The sequence below is a fragment of the Trematomus bernacchii genome, unplaced genomic scaffold (genome assembly GCF_902827165.1).
Source record: "Trematomus bernacchii unplaced genomic scaffold, fTreBer1.1, whole genome shotgun sequence".
Taxonomy (NCBI): Eukaryota; Metazoa; Chordata; class Actinopteri; order Perciformes; family Nototheniidae; genus Trematomus; species Trematomus bernacchii.
The window spans coordinates 6,217,311-6,244,434 of NW_022987973.1; the positions used below are offsets into that span (position 1 = coordinate 6,217,311).

Genomic DNA, 27,124 nt, shown 5'->3' on the forward strand with positions numbered 1-27,124 from the left:
CGCATTAACACCAGGCGGCACACGCATGTGCATGCACAGTCACGCACATACAGATCCTTTATATAGGGTGTGGGGTAGTGAGATTGAGTGGAGAATTGAGTATTGGGCTAATCCCTGGTGGCAGACTGAAATCCCTGTAAAGCTACTGACAGACAGTTAAACAAATGCATATTGTAGTTCACTCACAGTATCATAGTGTCTTTTTAGAGGAGGTTTGATGTTACCAATAAAGTGTTTCATTGAATTTGTATTAGACCACAAGTGAAGCTTGTCCGATATGCATTTGTTCTTCCATGCTGTGTTTACCAGTATGTTGCTTATTTAGCCACTGCAGAATGCCATTAAACTGCCAAATAGCATGACAGTTAAAAAAAGCAAGAGTGTAGGGCTGCTCAATTAATCGTATTTTAATCGCAATTACGATTATGGCTTGCAACGATTACGAAAACAACGTAATCGAAATAAAACGATTATTTTTTATTATTATTTTTTTAATTTATTTTTTATTGGTTTTTCAGTTGAATTATACTTAAAGTTCAGGGTAGTCAACTGTTAAACACATACTGTTCAAATTTTCTCCAATAAAATGATGTTTTCAAAGTAAATGGATAATCGTTTTTAATAATCGTGATATCAATTATTGACCCAAATAATCGAGATTATGATTTTTGCCATAATCGAGCAGCCCTACAAGAGTGTGTGTGAATGCGTGCACATGTGTTTGTGTCTTTCTCTGCCAGTGCTAATGAGCTGAGGGCAATAAGGCCACGTTTTGTCTTTCGAGGAGACAGACGGCGAGCGGGGGAAAGTGGTGCGTGTTGGGCTTCAGCCTACTAGACTTACACACATGAAGGCAGCAGCAGCAGCTTCATTCAGGTTCAGGCTCTGTTGTTCTGCCTCTGTATGCATGGCAGACCCACCTGTGTGTGTGTGTGTGTGTGTGTGTTGTCAAATCCCCATAGCGTCGGTGTTCTCATGTGTTTACTCCTAGTGTAGAAACTGAACACCGGGCTGTAATCAGAGCTGCAGTGAGAGGATCACAACAACAGTGTTCCCTCATTATGGCTCCAGCAGATCACCTTTACCTCTCGTGTGTGTGATTATGGTTCCACCCCTGGTAGCTTCACAGACAGCAGGGGTACACGTGGATGCGGGCGAAGCTATCTGTATCTTTTTGTGTGTGTATGTGTTCTCACTATATAAAAAAGTTTTGTTTATTTTTGCTCAAAGTGACTGTTGCTCCGAAAGGCTTGGTCACTGACATATCAAATACCAAGCCTGCCACTCACTATTTCATCCATTGGAATTTGTGTATTACAGAAACACAACCAACAAGTGGTCTATCATTTGAGCATACTCAAATGTGTGCATTCAAACGTGGGAATGAGTAAATGAAAATAGTAGCACTTTTAGGAGAGATTGAGCCGTGAGAAATGGAGAGAAAGAAATATAATAATAACAAAATATTGTTCATTTACAGAAGGACTTTGAGTCTGCAGCAGCTTTCGGGGTGTTCTCACATGCTCACATTAATAATGCAAACCCCATCATTCAATAATTTACTTATATTTTGTAAGAATTCTAAACCATCCAGTTTCTATCATATTCTTGAATGGAAAGTGCTGTTTAAATAAGATTGATATGTGGTCCTCTAATTTATTTGTAATGTGCATTGGTATGACTTCAAATGTTTACATGTGAACAAACCCATATTCAGTTTAGCTCCAAAGTCCAGAGAGCATCCCAGAACCCTTCTCCTGACTGAAGAGCATCCTCCCCCAATATGCTGCTGCTGTTCTCAGTGTGTGAGGTACACATCCGTTTCCTCTGCTCCCAACAGATTCCCATTATTGAATTAGGATAACCTGGCCCTCCTCTCCCCTTCCCTCCTTCTCTTCTCATTCTCTTGGTTTTATATTATTGCATTACCTCCGCCTCCCTAACCCTCCCTCCCTGCTTTATGTGGCCCAGTAATGAGACAGTGACAGATTACCCTAAACCCTACTCTCTCTATCTCCCCCCCATCTCCCCCCGCTCACTCTGAGATAGCGACTTGCAGTGAGCTTCAATGTGCACCGTGTGTTATGTATGAAGCGTGTAAGTTGTAAGCTCAGGTGACGGGGCTGTGATGTGGTTCATGTGGTACAGATTCTGTTTCTAATCCCATGTTAGGCATTTAGTGCCAATTTGTAAGAGAGCTGGCAGGTAGAGTGAAACCAGAATGAAACACCAGTAGGCCCAGCATTATAAGGTAACCCAGGATATGATACTATCACAACATTGAGTGTGGGATCATGATGCTAACACCTTATCGTCTTGGGTAAAAGGGCCATGGTGTGCATCAGATTGTATTGGAAAGACCTAATGGGGACAATTTGCTATTGGCCCAACGCTACAGTATCACAGCATATAAAAGCACATAACAGCATATATAAAGTACATTATGTATGTGCTTTACAGCCAATTGTAAAGCACCTGGGATAAAAGCTCTATATAAATGAGGTCATGTACTATTAAAACCTCCAACTTGTTCATAAGTACAGTACTTGAATAGGTGTGCGTAGTTGACTTTCCACCTTCGTGTATAATACATCTCATTAACAACTGCTCAGCAACTGAAGAGGAAAATATACTCCTAAAGTGGCAATATAATAACAGAAAACTGGGCTCCACCTTTAACTGCTCATTCACTATACATAAAAAGTAATGTTTCCTGAAAGTTTCCTTAAGTCTTCTTTTTCTTCCCACATTTGTTTTTCACCTATCCAATTTGTTGTGTTGTCCTCTCACTGTTGGAGTGTTTATGCACAGTATGTGTGCCTACCATATGTGTAGGATAGTGTGTTGATGTGTTGGACTTTGTATATGAGAAGAGCTTCAGTAATCCTATTGACAGAGATGCAGCTTTGCTTCAGCTCAACAGCAGCTGTCTAGTTTGGAGCGGAGGGGTCCAGTTAGCAGCAGGGGGGTGGGGTCGTCTTCGTGTTGCTTCCACTCTTGTTGACCCTCGTCACTGGCATTAAAGCCTTTTATGCATTTGTCTACCCCTCTGAGTATCTCATTTAATTCATGTTTTAAAATGCTCGCATTGCAGTAAGTCATCCAATTTATTTGGTTTTAAGTGTTTAATATGTGGTTAACGCACAAACACTCTCACACCCGACCCCCGGTTCTGGTCTTGCAGTGGTCTGCTCCGCCCCTGCCTCAGTGCTGTCTCTATGTCTCAGAGCACACATTCATTGCCTAATCTTCCTCTATGTTTAATTTACAGCCTTGGCTGCTGCTGCCATATGCTCCCTTTGTTTCCTAATAACACACACACACACCACACACACACACCACACACACACACACACACACACACACACACACACACACACACACACACACACACACACACCACCACACACACACACACACACACACCCTCATACAGTGCTCTGTGTAGCATTGCCTACATTTTCAGCGTTAGGCAAAAAAAGCCAGATAAACAAACATGCCAAAGAAAGCCACCCCTCTTTAGCAACACTACTCAACCTCTCCACAAGTTTGTGTTGACACAGACTGATGTGTGTGTGTGATGTCTGCTGTTCAGGCAGCCTTGCTCTGACTAAAAAGACTGACCTGCTTGAGGTGAGAGAGCTTTACACCATCTGGTATGCTTAACCTTTTCCCATTATTGCTCCATCTTTTTCTGTAGGGGTGCTTGTTGCTTTGGGTGCTATTCTTTTCTTCTTTCTCTTTTCTCAATATGTTTCACTGCAACAGCCAAATACTCACACTCTGGTGTTTGTTGTATATCTGCACACAGGGTGATGCAAAGCAGTGCTTGCAGAGTGTGTGCTCAGCCAGGGGCAGCTAATGTAGTGTCACTGTGAAATATAAATGGGCCGGGAGCAGCGGTGCTGCAGATGATGAGCACTCCCAGGCCTTTTTATACAGTGCTGCTGTGTGAAGAGGCCCCTATCCTTATTCATTTTCATGGCTCTGCAGTCCTGCTATTGACTTAAAGTGCAGCGATGCAACCACCTACTCCTGTGCATTTGGGAAATATAATGAGCTACAGCGACAGGAATTTAAATACAGTGGAGTGGCGAGGGCAAGAGATGAGAGAGGGTAACACAAGTGGAGCGAGAGAGTGTGTTTCCTGTTTGCTTTGCTCAGGATGAGAGTGAATCGCTGCGTTGTTCTCCGCTCAATTTATCCCAGCCACTGCCGTTTTCTTCCTCTATGGCCCTCTCTCTTTCACAAGCTTCCTTCCCTTGCTCTCCTGGCCAGAAACACATGCTTTGAAATGACGTATTCACACAGCGAGACACTTTCAGCGAGGGTGTGTATGTGAGAGAGACACACAGAAAGAGAGTTTGTGGTCTGCAGGGCTTTCTCTCTGGCTCCAGAGGCCCTGGCCAAGTCAGCGGTGAGGTTTGGCTTACTTCTCGCACCACTGCACACACACTCTTGCACACATACAGACACACACAAAGTCTGTCTTTCTTTGTGCCTTATACCTCTCTCTCCTCCACTGACCTGTCCACATAAGTGCTCTTTTTGCTTTACATAGTACAGTAGGCTATCCCTCTTGCCTTCCTGCCACCCAGGAAGTAGTTCGCATCTTGATTTAATGTGCGGACCGTGTCCCAGGATAAACCCCAAGTTGTTCTGCAGTGAGCATTGCACCTCTACAGTACCAAACTCTCCTTCTCTCTCTTAATGTATTCCCCAATGCTTCTCTTTCTCACTTAACACACACACATTCACCCGGACACAACACAGAAAAAAAAGTCAGGAAGAGTTCTGTCCAGTGCTTAACGAGACAAAGAGTCATTGATTCAGCAGGCAGTACAAGGAGTTAGGAGCGATCGATCTTGTTCAGCCCATGGACATGCTCTGGACTGGAAGAAAGGGAAAAAGGAATGGAGTGAGGACAAGGAGAAAGCGATAAGAGAGAGAAACACTGAGAGAGGGAAGGTTGAGGTGTGTGATCAAGAGATGTAGCTTCTTAATATGGTCACTGGGCAGCTATTAATGTGTCCTTAAAATACATCTCACACCTCAACAGATCCAGATGGGGATCACTATACCAGGTGGGCTAAAATAGAGAAAGGGGAGGGAAGGGGGGGAATGATAGAGTACCGAGAGAGAGAAAGGGATGATGGGTAGGGGTGAGAGGGATTGAGATGGAGGCAGCGCAGTGATGCATGAAGCCTTGTGGAGGTTATGTATGTGTGGCTGTGTGTGGTGGGGCATTTTATGGTGAGGCTGAGGTCTGCCTCTTGGGGCTTGCATGTGAGCCAGCTGTGTGCATGTAAGTGTGTAAGAGTGTGTCTCTCTGTGTGTGCAATGTATGTGTGCTGACTCTACTGCTAACCACACTACCCTTTTAAGGAAAGATCCAGCAACAACCGTTACCCTTAGTAGATAGCTTAAACTCCAGTTTGAGGATCAATGTGCCCAGCTAAATGTGTTCATGCTATCTGAGCTAACAGATGTGTCTTCTTCAGCATGCATTCAGTCTGAATACAGCACAGCTTTAAACTGTAAATGGCGCTTCGTTGGTGGGGGCGTAAGACATTAAATAGTACAATACTGAATGTTCACTTTGAGTATAACAGATCTGGGAATTTGAAGACTTATCACAGTACTCAGGGACAGGCTTTTACAACTGTATCTTTATAACATAGGCAGCTATTTTACTTTGAGTTGCAATATTGTCAAGGTAAACAGTAGAGATACAGTATGCTTTTCATGGGAATGTGCGCTGCAGAGGTATAATGTTGCATTTTGTTGCAAGTGTAGACCCAGGTACAACCTTTGTGTCAGATGACCCTGTGTGTTTTTGCTCAAGGCCTCTGCTTTGGCATCCTCAGTGTGTTGGACTGATCCCACTCAAATAAATTAGTAGGCTGTGTTTTGGTCTAAACGCCTTTCAGTCTACAGTACTTTGAGTTTTGGATTGAAGCTTTGAATTCCAGAGCTGAATTTAAAATTGTGAGTGAGAGGAGAACAGCTATTGTCAGGATACTTCTTTAGAAAGAAACAGCAATTGGTATTTGTTTTGGGATTTTTCAGTAATCTTTCATATACTTATTACATTTCAAAACAATGTCCGACCTAAGTTTCAAAAGTCTAACGTAAAATGAACCAATTTGAGAAGTTTAAAGTAACTTACCTTGAGTGGAAGTGCTAGCAATCAGATCATCTTTGGAAAATAGGGAAGGAATTTTCCTTATTAAATTAAAAATAGTGAATCAAAACTTGAGTAGATATCTTTTTTACATTTTTTTTTTTCATACTCTCCCCCCCCTCTCCCCCTCTCTCACTCTCTTTCTCAGGCTCTCTGTTGTCATTTCCCAGTGCTGCTTGTCATCAAGTGACAGCGAGAGCACGAGCCATTGTTGAGCTGAGCCTTTAAAGGAAGCTGCTTTTTTATGGGCAGACATAAAAACACATGAAGCCGGCGCCGTTTAAAAAAACATCACATTTCCCAAGGCAGCCTGCAGAGAACACAGAGAGAGGAGGGATAGAAGGGTGGTGGAGGCTGAGGGTGGATGAGGATACAACAGCGTAGCACACAGAGAATCAAATAGAAACAAAGCAGATCACTTCTCTTTTCTTTCTTCTGTTATATATCTACCTTGCCTTCTTTACATAAGAGCACACAGACATCTACTGAATGCCTTGAATGTTAGGCTTAACCATGACATTCATTTCATAAATGTCACTGATACCGCACGTGCTGCACAAACTCTATTTATGTAACTGAAGATAATGTGTGCAAATCAAGATGAAGTGTCCAAATCGGTTAATGTCCAAATCTGTGGACATGTAGTGATGTAGGGAGTTTCTGTGAGTCTTCTCCACTGACTTCTTAAACCCTCTGATGAATATCTAAAGACAGACGTAAAGGACATGGGGACATATGGTACCAGGCCAGATGATTGCAGCAGTGTTAGTGAAATGTGTTTTCCCCTTGTTGTGGCTTGGCTCTGCACTCCAGAAGCGGTTTTGACTTGATGATTGGCTGTAGCACGATGCACCTCCATGGAGCAGAGTCTGGCAGGCAGGGGGGCCCACGGAGACAGAGTTCTGCCCAGGCCAGGGGCCCTCCAGCTGGCCTGAGGTCTGGAAAGCTGCCCCTGCTCACCATGAAGGACTGGTACTGGCACTGCAGCCAATGGGTGCTTGTGTTTGTATAATCATCTGCATCACGTCCATGAGACAAACACATATCCCTGTCGATAAGATGAGATGCAGGATCACATAAGATAAGATAAGATAGAACTTTATTGATCCCAATTTGGGAAAGGCATCTCTATCTATCATCTTTATTCTTTGAATCTTTGTACGACGTGTGTGTACCATATGGATCTTCAATATGTCTGATGATCTATGATAATATATATGCTAAGAGTTTTAGCATGTTTCATAAGCCATAATCAGATACTGAATTACACATGTTTGTCTTGTTGTAAAGTTGTAAATGACAAGTATGCTATACCGTTATGAGTACAAATGTAACATTGCATTCCCCCAACACTGCTGGACTTATAAGGGATGTTAAAGAGTAACAAAGCATCACAATCAGTGCTGCAGAGTCAGAGATATCATTCTTTTTAATCCTGAAACAAACTCTTTTTAATTTCCAACTCACAGATTTTCATGTCGTTTTGAGACACACTAAGGGTGTCCATTTTGTCTCTAAATTCTAAATCTATAGAAATTAGAAGTCTGGTTCAAATGCATTTCGAAAGATGATTTTGTTATTATTACATATAAAATGAACCATTGATATGTTAGCATGTGAATGTACAAGATTCAAGTCAGTCTAAAATGCAATAGCCATTCTACATTTACATTCGCTCATACTGTCAACCTTCAAATATGCTCATAACAAACACACCATATCAACCAACATTTCATTTAGTTTTGACAAGTGATAATGGTTTTTGTTTTATATATGGAAACTGTGATGATGGGATGTCGTTGGCTGTCTATTGGTGGTTATCATTGCAATTGGCAGCTTGACACGTTGAGTGTTTAAGCGTTAAACATGCATGGATGCAGAGCATTTGCAGACACACCTAAACCTCTCACAGCTGTTAAATTGAACACACACACACACACACACACACACACACACACACACACACACTCACACTCACACTCACACTCACACTCACACTCACACTCACACTCACACTCACACTCACACACACATTTATGTTGTGATAAATCCATCATGGTCTCTGTGTCCCATTCTACCAGCTGCTCACTGCACTGCTTCTACGTCTGTCTTGTTGCTAGGATACATACACACTCAGGGAGTAGCTCACCCCTTGTCATACACAGTCTGTTTGTGCCCATACGCTGCCAAGGTGTCACAAAGTCTACTCACACACACACAGACAGACACACACACACATACTAAACTTCATGTGGCCCTGTATAAACACAGTAAATCTACTGATGTTGCCTACAGTGGTACACAGTTGTTTTTTTCAACTGGGGCTCATCCTTAACATGTGAAATGTAATTTTAATTAACAGGGATTCATAGCAGTGCCCCAATGAGTGTATTACCATTTTAATTCATTGGAAATGTTGGCAGTGATTGGCTCTTCCGTCTTGTCTGCTGTCTACTCCCTGGACACATTGCTAGTGCCATTAGAGGGCGCTAGTTGTCTATCTCCCTCCATGCTGAAATGGTGAAGCATCACTTCCTCCTTATCAGTGAGGATACCTCGACAGTGGCTCCCTCCTCTCTGTCTCTCTTTGCCTCTCTGCTTGGCTCCCTCTCTCTTGCCTTTTTATCTCTTCCTAAGCCTGCCTTTCCCTTCTCATCCCCCACCTCATCTTTTCCTCCCTGCCGCTCTCTTGGTTCCTTCCCTACCTTTTCTTTTCATCTGCGACCTGCACATCTCTTTACCTCCTACCTCATCTCCTTCTCACTTCTTTACCTGCCTCTATTCCGGTCCCTTACATCGCTGCCAATTTGCCTCCTTCTCTTCCATTCCTCCTCTCTCAGTTTTGCCCTCCCATCTCGCCTTCCCGCAGCAACAGCAGATGAGATTTCCCTTCACAGATCCTCCCTTCCTTGCCTCCCTTCATGTCTTCCTCCCTCCCTCCCTGGCTCCCTCCCTTTCTCGCTCCATGCATTCATCCCTCTTGCCCCTCAGGGCTTTGTTCTGCCTTAATCAGGAGCTTAAATGTTGCATTCTCACCCAGACAATGCCTGCCATTCAGTCTGGGCCTGTGCAAATAGGTGTGCCCTGTAAGTGCGCCAGCGGGCATGCTATGCCAGCCTCGCTGCAGTGGTCGTGATCAGCCAGAGCCCCCAGCTACAGGAGGCACTGCTCCACACGCACACACTCACAAACATGCACACAAACTAGCAGCAGCAGGAGGAGGTGGAAGAGTAGAAACTTACTGAAGGCTGCCTTTGAAGTGCTGCCATACAAAGGCATGGATGGCCAAAGCCACACTCACAAAACAGGCAAATGCACATGGGCACAAATGGAGTGCAGGGAAAGGGATTCTTTTCATAATCAGCCATTTGCATCGTGTCCTTTCCTTTCCGGTTTCCTCTGCTTCTGGCTTGCGGTCTTGATTTGTGTGTATTTCTTTTGTGGGGAACAGCCCTGTGTTGTGTTTGGTGGTGAAATAGCAGAATAGTGACTCGAGGGTTATGTGTGTGGTGGCTTCGGGGGACCAGCAGCCTGTTTCTTGGCCACCTGGCATGTTCTTTCTAGGAGGCAGTGTAGGCCTCCACCCAGCTGGATGATGCTCGCTGTCAGACTGGTGTGTCAAATCCAGGCAAGCCAGCTTCCTCCCAACAGCGACCATCTGTCTGCATCCACTATGGCACTCTACCTGCAGATAGCAAGAGAGAAATAGGGAGATGTTGACAATTATAATGTATGTTGGAAAGAGAGAAGCCTGCATATACACAGAGGCTGTCCAGCCAGAGCTCAGTTTTGCTCCTAGCCTTCAACTGTATGTTCATTTCAACGTACAAGAGAGATCCAGAGGGAGGGAGAAGATAAAATAGAAAGGGGGTGGACAGACGTACAAACATGCAGTTGTCAGACAGCAAGTGACACACCGAAAGAGAAAAAATGTGAGCCCACACTCGCCCATGCTATCTATCCTCCTCAGATGGCCATTTGGGCTTGTTAATCTATCGCCTGGTAACAGAGACAGCCTATCAACAACAGCCACGCCCCTCTGCACATGCTCATAGAGAGGGGCTCATTTGGATCTTTGAAGGGAAAACGTGCACACCGCACCGAAATGCACGCACATGCATACACATAAAAAAGTCCCCACAAATCCTGGCTTGTCATTGCTCTCCATTGTTTGGCTGCGGTTGCTTTCTCCTGGTGTGACTGCCAGCAGATGGCTAGCACTGAGCTGTCAGAGTCAGCCTGGGGCACACACACACACACACACACACACACACACACACACAACACACAACACACACACACACACACACACACACACACACACACACACACACACACCACACACACACACACACACACACACCACACACACACACACACGTAAACACTCACTCATACAAAGAGTGTCTTATTGCACACCGACCATATGCACAGTGTCCACTGAAAGGCTCTAGTATTGGTTCTATCACTCCTCAAGGTCTGCTTATACTTCAATTTCAAAAACAGTCTGTGTGTCACACGTCACACTCTTTTATCTCGTGGTGTTTTTCCACACACAGGCCCCGGGAGTTGCTCAGCTACAGGTGCCCCTTGTGACCCCTCTCACTGTAATGACTGTGTAATCTCATAAAAGGGCCGCCTTTCTGCATTAGCATGTGTAAAGGCCATTGTGTTTGTGTGCGTGTGTGTGAGTGTGTGTGTGTGTGTGTGTGTGTTTGTGTGTGTGTGTGTGTGTGTGTGTGTGCCTGTGCATAAGTGACTGTTTGAATCTTGCGTATGCTGCCATCCTTTGCATCTTTGAGTGTCTAAGTGTTTCTGTGTGCGTGTGCGTGAGTGTGTTTCATAGTGATTCGATGTGTGTAGAAGCAGGTGTCGGACCTAATGGAGTGTGTCGGCGCAGTGTAAAAGCAGCTGCCGCGGCCCGGGGTCGCACGGGGTCACCCAGAGGTGAAAGGTCAGGGTCGGGGTGAGGAGTCGGCTGTAGCTACATGACATTCCTCCACTCACTAATCATAGCTCTGATGAATGGCTGCAAAGTGGCAGCTGGTAGACGTGTGTGTGTGTGTGTGTGTGTGTGTGTGTGTGTGTGTGTGTGTGTGTGTGTGTGTGTGTGTGTGTGTGTGGTGTGTGTGTGTGTGTGTGTGTGTGTGTGTGTGTGTGTGTGTGTGTGTGTGTGTGTGTGTGTGTGTGTGTGTGTGTGTGTGTGTGTGTGTGTGTGTGTGTGTGTGTGTGTGTGTGTGTGGTGTGTGTGTGTGTGTGTGTGTGTGTGTGTGTGTGTGTGTGTGTGTGTGTGTGTGTGTGTGTGTGTGTGTGTGTGTGTGTGTGTGTGTGTGTGTGTGTGTGTGTGTGTGTGTGTGTCAGAGGATTCTACAGGGAGGACAGACAGACGTGAAGAGAGAAGAAAGAATGAAAAGGGGCGGGTGGGTTCTATACATTGCAACTTATCTCTCACACACACACGCACACAATCAGGTAGGGCAAGTATTGACTGCAGAGGGTTTTGATCCTTAAGGAGCTGTAGATCAAAGAAGACAAGCACAACAACACAGGCTTTTGTCAGTGTCTGAAATTCCACACATTAAACACACACACACACACACACACACACACACACACACACACACACACACACACACACACACACACAGTTTGTTGTGTCTGCAGAAAGCTAGGTCTTAATGACAGGCTTTGTGTTGTGTGTGCTCACTCAGCTGCCCCCTGGACACACTTTACCCACCCAGCAGAAAACATCCCCTTTGTGCTCCCTCTCTCCTTCTCTCTCTCTCTCTCTCCCTCTCTCTCTCTCTCTCTGTATCTCTCTATCTTGTTCTCGCTGTCTCCCCATTTTCCTCTCCCTCTGGAGGATAGAGTTGTTTTGCTGCGCTCTGCTGTATATATTACCTACTGTACTGTAGTGTATATATTTTCTACAGATATATGAGAGCAGCAGTGTTTTTTGGCTGACACCATCCTTTTACATTTACCAGTAAATGGAGCAATAAAGACAGACATAAAAAATGACATTTTGATACAACAATGTTGAAGATGTTTGTGTTTACAATGCACACATGATATGATGTGCTAAATGATTGAACAACAAATGGTGGTGATCTTTACAACCCTTTGTAGTTCGACTTCGCAAAACTATGAGAGGAAAGAATATTTAGTATCACCAAAATAATGTAGATTTTTTTTCTTTGTGTCAGGATTTCCCCTAAAAAGTGAATCGATTGTTTAAATATTTTTTCCTTAGACTGTTAAATATTTATTAAAACTGTACATCAAATGTACAAAAAGTATCTTGGCTTGTTGAGTTAGCTAAGAAAGATTGAGGGATACGTCTTACATTCTTTTTTCATCCCGTGTTTTCATGTATTATTAGTAAGGGCCTTTCCTAGTTAAGGAATAAGGTCAAAGGCTTTGTTGGAAGTCTCTTATTCTCTTTCATACATACAAAACGGTTGTTTGTCACAGTAATTAAAGGGAAAGTGTTCCACACCATTCCTACTGTGCCACAACTTGTGCTTGTGTTGGAGAGAAATCTGTTTACTTCTACACATCAAGGTGTCCATTCATGTCTGCTAAATTAGGCATTTATGTATATCTGGAAACAAAGAGTGTCAGTAGTGCAGATGCACACTAAGTACACACACATGCCACTGTTTTCTTCTCCCATCCTTCCCTTTGATTTGTTAAACCGCAACGAGCAGCCTCTCTGTCTCCGTCAGTCTGTTTATCTGCCCATCCACTTATCCCTCCTCCTGATTTGTATCCCTCCATCTCTCCTCTGCCTCATATCTAAATGCCATCAAAGAGAGCCGAGTGCAGCAGAGATTTCTGTTCATAATGTCACAGTGCTGCCCAGAGGAGTGCTCTATATTGACCCCTGTCAGTCTGTATAGCAGCTATACTCGCTTCACATGCTATAGCCCTAAGAAACAAGTACACATAATACACATACTGTTATTTTTAGGAACAGTCTGGAAGCATGTAATGGATAAAATACATAGCATGTGTTATAGTAGGTTCACTTCTTAGCTAACCAAATAAAAGGCAAAAGGAATTGATTTATTCATTTTCTTTACCCGCCAAATGTTTTATATGGTCATGGCCTGAAGGCAATTGTAATTTCAATTGCAAGGTTGGCCAACTGGGTTAATTACAACTACCGCTAATAACAGTTATATTAAACAAGAGTGCAATCTTTTTGTGCAAATCTTCTCTTTATGGCTCCTAACCTAACACATAAACATAAAAGGATTTGGTACTGTAATTCTGCAGAATAGAGAAACTGGGAGGTGTGTGTGTGTGTGTGTGTGTGTCACTGTGTGTGTGTATGTATGTGTGTGTGTACATGTAGTTAGTGCTGCACTGAATAGCAGACGGTCAAACGGTCAACTTGTTTTTGCTCTGACAGCCGGGCCAAGCAGGAAGAAACCAATCGATAGCACTTACCCTCTTCCTGTTAGCGTTCCCAACAGACTGGGGAGAAAGACGCAGACTTGACCAGTGTGTGCGTGCGTGCGTGTGTGTGTATGTTTGTGTATACTGTACATGTGACTACCTGTCTGCACACACTTATCGCATATAAAGCATTGTGTCTGAGGCTGAGTAAGATAGAGTGCATTTATGTATTTGAAGCATTAGCCCAAGGACACACTGTAGTGCCATGAAGGAGCATTCCTCTTGATTTATTGACATCCATCTAGCTTTCCCTCACCCTGCAGCAAACTGCAGGTTTAACCTATCCAACACTCAATTCAAATAACTCTGAAATAGTAGTCTGATAACCTTGAATACAATTCTGAAGAGAAAGTAAAACAATAAAACATCCAGAAGTAAAAAAACACTGCACATATCCGTGCAGATGTATTCAGCGGTACTGTGGTAGTTCTTGCTACTGCTCGGTGTACTATGACCTGCCTTATGGCGGGGGTGGAGGAGCGGGGGGTGGAGCACCCTACAGGGATCAATAAAGTATCGCACCGTTATTAAAGCACTTGTTCCCAGGCATCCTGTTCCCAGGGACAAACCAACCCAGGAAGTGGCCAAATGTTTATTGTGACACATCAAACGCTTTGCTTCCCCTCCTCAGAGCTCTGCTTCATCAGGATGCACATGTTTTACAATCATAACATCGCTGGCGTTTGAAGGACAGGATGACAGTGAGCACTGAGGTCAGATCAGCAACCCACTTCTGCTGATCTGCTGTCCTCCAGTATCCTGTACTGCCGGGGACTTTGCTTAAGCTCGTGCGTGCAGCAGGCAGGTGTGGTTGGACTGAACACCTACTGCTGATTCAGTCTGAATCTCATTAGCAACTCTTGTGTTTGCTGATGCATTTATTTGGACAACAGACTGAAGCTAATTCTGGGTAGCTCCAAGGTCGTGTCCAGCATCAGTTCCAGCTTGTGTTGCAGTTAAATGTCTTTGATTTGGCTTTGCATGGCGTAAAGTGAACAGTGCGGGCTGAGCAATATGTTACATGATACATTTGTATACTATTGTACATTTGGTAATGGTGGGACTAGTATTCCAGCTGAGTGTGTGTGAAATTGCCTAATTGTCTTCAGTCAACTTTTCAGTTAATTCCGTCAACAAGTGTCAGACTAGATTAAAAGAGAACTGGCTAAATATGGCTAAAGGAAAGTTGCTCTGTATGCATCTATTCGTGCTCATTGTCTTATTGTGTCTATCCAGCTGCCCTCAGATCAGCATGAGCACGAGGCTTGTTTCTATGCGGCTTCCTGTCCTTCTGCCCTTGACTGACCCGAGCCTGACCTGTGTTCGGGCCCTGGGCCTCCTCATGGCTACTGTATAGGCTTGCGTGTGTGTATGTGTGGCCAGTACAGGGTGGTGGGGTGTAATTTGAGCCCACGGCTAGGACAGGACTGCTGCAGAGTCCATCCAGGCAGAAAAAGCAAGACATGGGAGCCGCAGAGAGAGACGGAGAGAGAGAGAGGGCAGGACAACTGAAAGAGTGAGAGGAGGGAAGGTTGGAGAGAGAGCGGGAGTAATGGACAAAGAGTAGTGAGGCTCTTTTTAACTCGGCCTCCGTGGAAGAGAGATGTCAGTCTGTGTCAGTTCGCTCCACTAACCAGCCTGTAGCAGGAGAAACAGATCTCTCCCTCTCTATCACACTTTCTTGCCTTTTCTTCGTCCCTCTCGCTCCCTCCCACACCATCTCTATCTACTTTCCTCTCTCATATCTTTCGGTGATAGCTTTTCTGCCTCAGTTGAGAGAAGCAGGAACACTCCACAGCTCAGGGGAAAACAGGAAGACTAAGTAAAAGACCAAGCAGTGAACCAGTTATCTCTAAGAGGCAGGCGATGTATAGTGCAGGTCGTCTCCTGATCACACTCCGGGTGAGTGAGAACGGGCCTCTCCAAATGCTGTAGAGTAAGACCCCCGAAGGCTCTGCTGCAGCGTTTTCCCCCGGTGTTTTGAGGAGGGCAGCACACAACTCTTCAAACATAGAAGGGATCAAATCTTCAAATCCCCTGGAAATGTCAACCACGATTGAGGAAATGTCAGTAAAGCTGAGAACACACTCAAACACACATTGGACAAGCATGCACACACACAAAAGCGCTCAACACCACTACAAGAAAAGGCAAATGTGATATAGGGCATTCACGTCCTATGGGGGAAATCAGCTTCATCTCCATTTTCCCAAATCTCAAGGGAAGATTGAGAATAAATACCTCTGGCGGTATTTATTCCCAATAATGTTGAAGCTATAATCCGTGGCATTTTCACATGAATAAACATCTGCTTTGCAGCTCTCTGACATGAAATGATGTAACACAATAGTGATTCAACTGGTAATGCCAGTGCGGTGAAGCCAGGACAACAACTGGACACGGCGCCAGAGGAAACTGAGGAGGAGGGTCTTTCAAAGGTCTGGTTTAGGATCTAAGGCAAGGCAAGGCAAGGCAAGGCAAGTTTATTTATATAGCACCTTTCAACACAAGGCAATTCAAAGTGCTTTACAAAAATGGAAGACATTATGAAAATGGCATTTAAAATCAGTCATTAAAAAGAAAAGATAATAAAATAAACATTAAAAGAAAAATACATGGATAAAAGTTACAGTGCAGTTTAAGATGTGAATAGTTCAATTAAAAGCAGCGGCAAAAAGAAAAGTCTTCAGCCTGGATTTAAAAGTAGTAAGAGTTGCAGCGGACCTGCAGGTTTCTGGGAGTTTGTTCCAGATATTTGGAGCATAATAACTGAACGCTGCTTCTCCGTGTTTAGTTCTGACTCTGTGGACAGAAAGCTGACCAGTCCCTGAAGACCTGAGAGATCTGGATGGTTCATAATTTAGCAGTAGGTCAGACATGTATTTTGGGCCTAAACCATTCAAAGCTTTATAAACCAGCAACAATATTTTGAAATCTATTCTTTGACACACAGGAAGCCAGTGTAAGGACTTCAGAACAGGAGTGATGTGATCCACTTTCTTAGTGTTAGTGAGGACTCGAGCAGCGGCGTTCTGAATTAGCTGCAGCTTTCTAATAGATTTTTTAGTGAGGCCTGTAAAGACACCATTGCAGTAGTCGAGTCTACTGAAGATAAAAGCATGGACAAGTTTTTCCAAATCCTGCTGTGACATTAGTCTTTTAATCCTAGATATGTTCTTTAGGTGATAGTAGGCTGATTTAGTAACTGTTTTAATGTGACTGTTGAAACTCAGGTCAGAGTCCATGACTACACCTAGATTTCTGGCTTTATCTGTTGTTTTGAACATTGCAGACTGAAGCTCAGCGCTAACTTTTATACGTTCTGCCTTGGCTCCAAAAACCATTACCTCAGTTTTATCTTTGTTTAATTGGAGAAAGTTCTGACACATCCAGTTATTGATTTGTTCAATGCACTTACTCAGTGTTTGAATTGGAGCATAGTCTCCTGGTGAAATTGTTACGTAAATTTGTGTGTCATCCGCATAGCTATGGTAACTTATTTTGTTGTTTTTCATTATCTGAGCCAGTGGTAGCATGTAGATGTTAAAGAGAAGAGGCCCCAAGATGGAGCCTTGAGGTACCCCACATGTCATATTTGTCAACTCAGATGTGTATTTACCTATAGAAACAAAGTTGTTTCTGTCCTTTAAGTAGGACTCAAACCAATTTAGAACTGTTGCCGAAAGTCCCACCCAGTTTTCTAGTCGGTCTAGTAATATGTTGTGGTCAACGCAGCACTGAGATCTAATAATACTAACACTGAAGTTCTGCCACTGTCTGTGTTTAAGTGGATGTCATTGAAGACCTTTACAAGAGCAGTCTCAGTGCTGTGGTTTGGACGAAATCCTGACTGGAACACATCCAAACAGTTATTTAAATGCAAGAAGTTACTCAACTGTTGAAATACAACTTTTTCAATGATTTTACCTAGAAATGGCAGGTTTGATATGGGCCTGTAATTGTTCATTACCGAGGCATCTAGATTATTCTTTTTTAAGAGCGGTTTAATGACTGCAGTTTTCAGGGCCTGTGGAAAAATACCTGAGTGAAGAGATGTGTTTACTATATGAAGTAGATCTGAGGCCATGCAAGGAAAAGAGAAATGAATGAAATTATAATTCTGCCAAGGTTTTCCGCTCCCTCCATAGCTCCCGATAAATAAACAATACAACTCATTTGAGATAATACAATTAATTGAATAGCAAAACTCTTCATATGTAGTAGCCTCAGGTCATCTAGTCTGCAGCCAGTGACATCAGCCTGTGTTCCTATTGATCGTTCCTCACCCCTGCTGACTAACTTATCGACAAACTGAAGTGTATTTCCTGTCCAGACTGTCAGCAGTGTTTATGGATGCCCCTGGCCCCTGGTGACACCCACCCACACCACACACACACACACACACACACACACACACACACACACACACACACACACACACACACACACACACACACACACACCACACACACACACACACACACACACACACACACACACACACACACACACACACACACACACACACACAACCAGTCCCTCTGCTTATCGATGTATCCTTCTGCTTCCTCCGCTTTAATGAATCTTGGAGGTGTTGAACTGCAGATGTTGTGCAGAGCTCAAGTATCGACGGGAACAGCGGTGATGAAAGAGTGTGTCCCTGGAGAGGCCTGGATTAGGTCACAATCAGAGTGTGTGATAGAGGGAGAGAGAAAGAAAGGGATAGTAGATGTGCGTGTGCGTGTGTGTGTGTGTGTGTGTGTCCATCACCCCCTGTGTGTCACTACTAGGAAGTGGTATTAGGTCCAGAGTAGGCTGCGTTTGTGTAAAACACTGTCATCACTGCTTTAAGAGGTTGACAGGTGAGATGTAGGTTGAGACAGGCACATGACAAGAGAGGTTGTCTTGATGGACAAGCCTCTATCTCGACAACACACTCATACACGTTCACAAGCTCTCACACTTTTCCCCGTGCACGCCCCAGGCCCCAACGGACTCTGTTTATCTGCAGCTTCATATCAAGATCTGCACTCAGCTGCTAATGTCTTCTGATCCTTTGAGGGCACACAGTACTCCACACTGCTCTGTGATTTCTGCTGGCACGCTCTCTTCATGTCCTGCAACATCACTCATTACCAACCCTTATCCTTACCAATTAGTGGAGGTGATGCTGAACTCTGGAATTAACCTTAATTAGCGCAACCTCTCCAGATCCTCTTTATTTCACCCCTTTACGCTGAATCTAACATATCATTAGTCTGTTCCAGCTCTTCAAGCTCCAGCATTTTATCATCAGGGCTGATTGATTTGGAAACAAATATCTTATTGCTATAACTTTGACTGACTTTTATTTTTGCATTATTATTCGAATTTCTTCAATTAAGAAAACATATTTTGTTGATTTGATAACCGAGACATCCCTGCAGCAACCCACTTGTCGTTTCGGAAACATACCTGACACGTATTTTGCTACCCGTGAGATTTGGATATTAGCATGGAGCATCTAGCCCTCTCTAGACTTGTTAAGCTCAGAAGTATATAATGGTTGTGCCCACAGTAACACTCTGTTATGTAACATGACATACAGTAAGTAATCATGCCCCTCCCTAACTATATGGGCATAGATGAGTCATTTGGGAGCAATGATGGCAACAGCTAACCGGTACCATAAAACGTTGGCATCACAGCTTGTTCTTTAAGGCCAGTATGTTGAGTGTTACTTTCCACCATCTGTTTTGTGGACGAGCGAAGCAACAACATTTCAGTGATTCAATTATAAACGCTGATGTTTCTGCCCTGACGGAGCCATTCAGACACTTAGTTTCCTCTATCTATCTTTCTCTTTCGTGTTTTCATAAACAGTGTGACCGCCTTACGTGTGTAGTTTTTTAAAATGCGAGTATGAAAAAAAAACGACAGTTAATAGGCTGAACGAGAGAATGAGAGGCAGAAAAGGTTAGGAAATCTGTTGTGTATGTTTTCTTGAGAGGTAATCCCCGGGCTCAGACCTGACTATTTACCTGCAAGTTGATTTGCTTACACCTGATGTGTCGAGATGCAGACTGGGGAGGCACACCCAACACGTCTCATGAGGAGGATAGGAAAAGTAGGGAAACTCAACAAAGCAAGAAGTAAATAAACCCAGTGTCTGGTCGCACGCACGCACACGCACACACACGCACACGCACACGCACACACAAGAATCCCAATACTTCCGTGGCATAGCCATTAGGAGAGTGCGTGGGTGAGGTGGATCGTTAGCCTGAACAAAGGGAGAGTTTATTGTTAAGTGAGCTGTGTTTAAATGCTTTTTAACTGCTGGTGTCGCGGAGGCAGCTGCCTGGGCTTGAAGAGCGGGGCAGGTGGGCAGGTCTGAAAGAGGCAGTTGAAACAAACTTCCAACCAAAAAAATCCCCCTGACCAGCTGGTGGATTGTTGTCCAACAGCCAAAACAATTTTTTGTATCGTATTACTGTGGTACTGTGGTATTGTGGTTTGGCCCACTCAGGCTGTAACTGTAGCAGGAAGCATTGATGCACTTTGATGCTCAAATACCTGCGTGTGTGTGCGTGAGCGTGCATATACGCCCACTTAAAAAAGCAGTAACTTCCCCCCCTGGCTCCTCATGAGAAGTCATTAGGAGTGTGTCTGTGTGTTTTATTTTTAGCAGTGTGTGTTTAGGAGGGGTTGTGGAGTCTCGTCAGTCTGCAGGGCCCTCATCGGCTCCGTCGCTCCGTGCCTCTGTCTCCAGCTGAGAGTTATGTATATTTCATCAGCCCTGGGTGCCTTTTTGTCTTAAGATGCGCTGCACCTCCTCTGCCTGTCTCCCTATTGCTCGTCAATGGAGGGAGCCATCACAGCCTCTTTTAAACTCTCCCCCACTTCTCTCTCTCTCCTCGCTGACAGCCACCCTCTGCCTCTCCCTCTGCTTTTCATGGTCAGCTTGTCTCTCTCCTGAAGGCTCATCCCTCCTTCCTCTTTCAGCTGTGGAGAGGAGCAGAGTGGAGCACATCCAAACAGACTCAGGCTGTCAGGAAAACTCTTTCTCTCTCTCCATCTTTGATTCTGTCAGCCTGTTTTCTGAATCTGTTTTGCAGCTCTGTCACTTCAGGGAAGGGACACTTCTTCACCCAGCACTGTATCCCCTTCAGTTGTTGTCTTTTTATAGCAGAAATCTGAATGCTGTGACAGCAGCTAAAAATGGGTTCACCAATGATGGGCTATATCAGATGTTAAGTGCTATAATTGCACCATCAGTGTCTTATAATGTTTGTGTTTTATTATTATGGCAATATTGCAGTTAAAGCCCCAATAATAGCGGGGCATTTTTGTTCTCATCACGGCACATTTAATTATAAGTGTGCAACAGATTAGACTATTAGAATCTATATCTAGTAGAATTGAATCATTGAAGTACCCCTGCTTACATGTAGGTCATTGTGGTTCCAAAACGTCTCATTTGTTTCATGTATGTTAATTATGTCTTTACATCTTTTAGGCATGTACTGTGATTGAGAGTGCGGCTGGAGCCAGTAAGGAGGTGGACTCGAAGCCTTCGGTGCCTGCAGGTGACCTCACTCCTTCTCACCCAGTGACCGAGACAGAGAAAGCTGAGCGCCCACTGTCCAGTGAGTACAGCTCTCCCAGACGCTCATCAATGTTGTTGCTTCAGAGGGTTTTTACCACTCTTCTTTGATTCATCTTTATACCTCTTTTCGCTTCACACCATGTGATTTTTAATAGATGTTTACTGCAATAGATTACTGTGTGGCTATTCTTTTATCACTGACAGGATAAACTGAAACATTTGTTATGTTTCATGTTGCATTTCTTGTTCTTGTTGCTCTGTGTGGCCACAACCTTTTACATGAACCTACACCCACTACTGAGAATAAGCCATGCCCTCTGAACGCACATCTCTACACTTAGGGGACGTCTTATCTCTGCTTCCTTTTCCTGTGTTAGTTGTCCTCCTGACCTTGCTGTGGCAACACAGGAAGTGGAGAGACCCCTAGAGTGAATGAGATTTAGGTCTGAAGCGGATCTTACACCCTAATCGAACAGTTACAAAAAATCATTTTGAGTTCCTCTTTTTTAGGAGTGCTTCTTAGGGTTCACCATATTCTAACGCTCCAATCGCATTCCCACAATTTCACCACCACCACCACCACCACTGTATATTATCTCTATACTGTATTCCTCCCAGCTGTCACTTCCTTACCTAAACGTTTCGTGTTCCATCTTTTGTCATTACAATTGTCAACCTTCACATGCTGCTGAGTGAGACCAGTAGGACATAATAAAGATTTCCCTGCAATTTGTTTTGCAAATGTGCGGGGAACTGATCCCTTCACCTCCTTTGAATGCATTGTTTAACAGCAACTGCTTTTTATTTCAACAATGCAAACCAGCAAACAGGACCTGCCCACAAAACGTACAAACAAAGGCTCTCAAACAAACACTGACATTGCTCTATGTCCCCACACAAATGCTTATCCTTAACACCATATGTCACTCTTTTTTTATTTTTTGCTTTATTCTCTGACCACTAATCAGTCAGCTGATATTGCTGCCAACCTTGACCCAGAGCAATGGATTATAGGTTACAGGGTAATTTCACTCCCATCTCCTTGATGTATATTATAGAGTTCAGCCAGATAGATGAGTAAGCAATTTGTTGGGATGCTGGTAAACACAAGGATGATAGTGATGAAACCAGACTGGGAGATGAGTCGGAAGATGTCATCATGAAGCAGGGGCAGAAGTGTAAAAAAAGTGACATGCAAGTGTGTATGTGTGTGAGAATGCCCCGAGGGAGGCCTTCACTACAGTGGGTTTTGGAGCTCAGTGCGTTTATGTGGAAAGTGCTGCTGTCTCCCCTTATCAGTGTAGCTGGACTGCCTTTTCACTGAGTATTTTTTTTTCTCAAGTGTTTACACTTAAATCTAATTTTCTCAACTCTCCACCCTCCGTTCTTTTCACTTTCTCTCGCCCTGTTCTCTTTCTCTCTGCTCACCACTTCCTCTAGCTTAGGCCACTCTCTCTGTTTTCTCTTAGGCTATTTCTGTTTTGGCCGAGAGGGCCCCCCTGTCGTTTACGGAAATTCAACACAACCCCCACACACACACAGTCACACTAGCTCAACCACAACACACTGAAAGGCACCTGGTTAAACAGTCATGACATACAGGGCCACCGCACGCTCACAGACACACGTACACGCAGAACGCTGAACGCTCCTCTCACTGTGGGTTGAGAACAGGGTTTTCATGAGTTATTTAAGTGCCCTCCATCATGCGTGTACGCTGCGGCTCACACTGACATGACACGGCCCATTTCCTCCACTCAGCCTAGAAACGTGACACAAGACATGCTTGCGGTGTTCACACAGAAGAGAGTAGAGAGGTGCACAATCTGTCATGATCTTAATACTGTCAGGTTTAAATCATTAAATGGGCCCCTACGCTACAGCTAGAGTAAAGCCAAAGGGAGAGGCTTATGATTTGAGACAGTTGATGTTGCACAGTCATGCTGCAGTCAGGGTTTTAGATGACCGTATGTGAAACTTTAGTGACTTAATGGTCTTAACTCTAATGTAAACATTTGCTTTGACCAGTGCAATTCAGAGGGAGGGAAGCAGTGGGTTTTTCTTGCACTGTGATATTAAACAATATCAGTATTTGAGTTAAGGAGATCAAGAATACAATTCTCATTCAAATCAGATCAATATTTTTTTGTTTGTATCCCTACAGTATGTCTCAATTCAAATTTCTCATCATGTGGCCAACAGGAGCCCCTATCAGACAGGAATCAGGCTTGGGGGGAGGGGGGGGTGTGTGACAAATGGGCTGACCACTTCAGGCCCATGGACCCGTGAACACTTCACATCAGCAGTCACTCAAAACAAGCACACAGTCAATTCATCACTGTCATTGGTGAAGGGACAAGCTGAACCTCCCTACTGTCTGCATAGACATTTAAAAGAGGGAGGGGCACACAGGACCATTGCAAAGGGCAGAATATGTGATGAGGGAAAATAGACCATTATGTCCTTCAATGTCAACGAGGCATCAAGTTGTAAGAGTGGTTTGGATTTATTGTGTTCTCCTTTACTGTTTCATCACAGCCTCCAATATTGTCATTTTGAGCAAATAATACATTTACAGATATGCACATGTATGTTTGTGTGTTCATAATATGTGTGTCTTGGAATTACATATTACACACTGATGATGTGATTGTCACGAGAGAGGCTGTGAGTGTGTTTTGATTGGAGCGGCACAGCTGGACTTGGCAGACTTGGCAGTCGTATAGCGTTTGGCTGCTGGCCAATTCAATGCAATTACAATTACCCACCGTGGGGGCACGGAGCACCACTGAAGAGTGGGTGTGGGTGCTGGTTGAGGCACAGAGGGGGGGGTAATTCACAGCATTTGGCAACCCGCCTTTGCTGGGGAAGAGAATCAATGTTGGTGTCTGTGAGCGTGTTGCTCTAGCCGCTGTGGTTAACATTGGAAATTAAGAGTCTTGCATGGAGAACACAGCAGTGTGGTTCAATCCATAAACAGCCATGTTACAAGGGAACACACACACACACACACACACACACACACACACACACACACACACACACACACACACACACACACACACACACACACACACACACACACACACACACACACACACACACACACACACACACACACACACACACACACACACACATTAAATGAGGAACATTCTGTCCATGAGAGGGTGATTACATATGAACAGAGCAGCAGGTGGAGGGATGAGAGTAGCCGTGTGCAGAAAGAATAGAGCGGAGGTTTGACAGCGTGCTGGCAGGTGGGTAACGAAGGTATTGGGAGGATGGCGAAGAAAGAGACGAGGACAATGAATGGAGAGACGACAAGAGATGTGTTTGGAGAGAGAGATCAGAAGGTGACAGAGGAGGCATGGAGAGGAATTCAACTGCTTGATCCCCCCCACCCCTCACCCTCCGTTCCCTCTCTTTTCTTTTGTCCCCCTCAGTAGGGATAGCAGGAGGGTGGGCTAACTTCGAATGACAGTGACAAGCTTGCCACTGCTCCCATGAAGCACAGCAGATGGAAGTGTATGTGTGTGTGTGTGTGTGTGCGTGTGTAGTGTGTGTGTGTGTTTTTTTTTTCTGTGATTAAAATGCCACCAGAGACCAGGGTATACAGAGTCTCTTGAAGCGCCACGCTTGGCAGAGCACCACCTCACTGCCCTCTTTTTCCAGCCCAGAAGTGTTTGTGTGTGTGTGGAGATGTCTCTAGATGTGTGTGTGTGTGTTTGCGAGAGGTGAGCCAGTGTCAACCAAGAAATATTAACTCCAATTGTTCCCATTGTTTGCTCCATTATATTTTGCCCATGTGGCTGTTTGTTCATTCCTCCATTTGAGTGATTCAGTAACGTAATGATTTTTGAGAAACACGGCTCTGTTCTGCAGTGCGGCGCCAGTCCTGGCGGGCATGGGGGAATTATTCAGGAGACAGTGGGTTTGGCCCTGTGCCTCGGTTATTAGCCACTCACAGGGTGGGCACGGGGTTATGCCCCGACTCAATCACTCACTCTGTTTGCATGTGTGCGCTAAATGTGTTTGTTTGTGCGTGTGTACCGTTTGAGACCGGATTCTCCTCTGGTCACACTGACCTTATTGTGCAATCACTTCTGGTTGATTTGTACCCTTTCCACCACATTCCTCTCTCCCAAAGGCTGAGAAACAGGCCGTCAGCCCCCCCCCCACCCCCGTCTCTCACTTTCTCTCATCTATCCTCCCGATGGGTTTGATTTACTGACTGTGGTTTTCCACCCAGAGCCTGGGAGCCAGAAAGAGTAGACTGAGGGAGAGACCTATGGATTCACAGCCAGCGAAGCACGTCATTACTTGGCCGTAGCTCATCAGCAGATACATCAGCAGGCTGGAGGGCTAATGGATGCGAGCTGTCGCCGTTCAGGAAGTAATAAACCTCTCTCCATTTCATCCCCTTAATTATTTCCTTTTCACGCGTTGCATGAATTACACTAAATGATGACAGCAAAGAGCATCTGAAAGCGTGTTATGTTATTCAAGGCTGAATATTTGCCTGCATTATACATATAGTACAACTCAACGTGGACCGAATAATTCCTCTTTTGGTATTGGGAGGAGTTATATTTAGGCCATAGTGAGGCCACTCCATGTGAGGTTAATGTTCAGTTTAGTGGCGCGAGGTCAGGTTACAGACGGTAGCCCTGAAAAAGATGACCACTTAGTGAGAGACCTCCAGACTCTGACCTTTGACCTCACAAAGGAAACAGGTGTTCAAGCAAGATTAAGCCTGACTGCCTGCACACTTAGAGCTGGCAGCAGGCTGGTTTGTGTTAGGGGTGTGTATCTGTCTCTTTTAATTTACAGCAGATGGATACAAATATTAAAACTTTACAATGTAATACAGCATCAACACAAACCAAAGAGGGGAGATCAATACCTTTTGGGTGAATGGGTTTTATGCAGTGGAACATTTTTGGATGAAAACAGTGTTGTAAGTATACCAACTTGTGTGTGTGTGTGTGTGTGTGTCTTCTATATTTGGTTTCTTCCTTTTCTTTTCTTTTTCTTATGCTCTATGTTTTTCCTTCTGTCTTCTCCCTCCCCACAACTTCCTTTTGGTTTATATCTCCTATTCTCTCCATCCCTCTCCGCAACTCCATGACTTTAATCATCCCTTCCTCCCACCCTTGCCTCCCTGTCTCCACCTCCACCCTCTCTCCCTCCTTCCTTCCTTCCTGCTCTTCGATCCCTCTCTCCTTCCCTCCTCTCTAACTGTCCTCCACTGTCAGGAGACTTGGCTGAGGCTAAGTGCTTTTTGCTGTCTCGCTGCAGGTGGGACTGTAATAAAGCTTGTCAGTGGGAGGCATGGGTCGCACTGTCACATGCTCTTTGCCTCCCCTCTGTTAACTCCCTCCTCCATCTCCTTCCAACCATCCCCCCCATTCCTGCCAACCCCCACGCCACTCTACTCCGAGATTCTTTGGCTTTTACTTTGCTCTCTCATTTGTCTGCCCTTTCTTCCCCGTTTCGTCTTGCTCTTACCCGAAACTGTGCTCCTTGACTTGTCTCTCATGTCTTGCTCTCTCTCTTTGGTTTCCTTGCCAACGGCACTTTCAGGAACATGATGAAGAAGAGCAGCAACAGGAGACATCCCTCTAACCAACTGCACACACACACAGACACGCGCACACACGCACAAAATCCATGTAAATGACTCCAGGTGAGGTTGTATTGTTTGCCCAGCTGCTGCTGCTAACTAGCCCTCCCCTTTTCCATAGTAAACCAGCAGGCTGCATGGAAATCAGCTTCCTCTACACAAAACAGTTCTCTCTGTTCCTGCTTGACTTTTCATATTTGCGCACACTGTTTGTGCTTGTATGTTTGTGTAGATGTGTACGCTTGTTACTGCACATTACACT

At 44.5% G+C, this 27,124-nt stretch overlaps 1 protein-coding gene across 1 annotated transcript in view; it reads left to right on the top strand.

Annotated features, from left to right (window-relative positions):
• The window catches only part of gse1 (Gse1 coiled-coil protein), a 163,601-nt gene that overhangs the window by 29,429 nt on the left and 107,048 nt on the right, over nucleotides 1–27,124 (top strand). Inside the window, 1 exon segment of the mRNA XM_034116187.1 lies at nucleotides 21,147–21,276. Within this exon segment, the coding sequence (XP_033972078.1) occupies nucleotides 21,147–21,276 (130 nt within the window).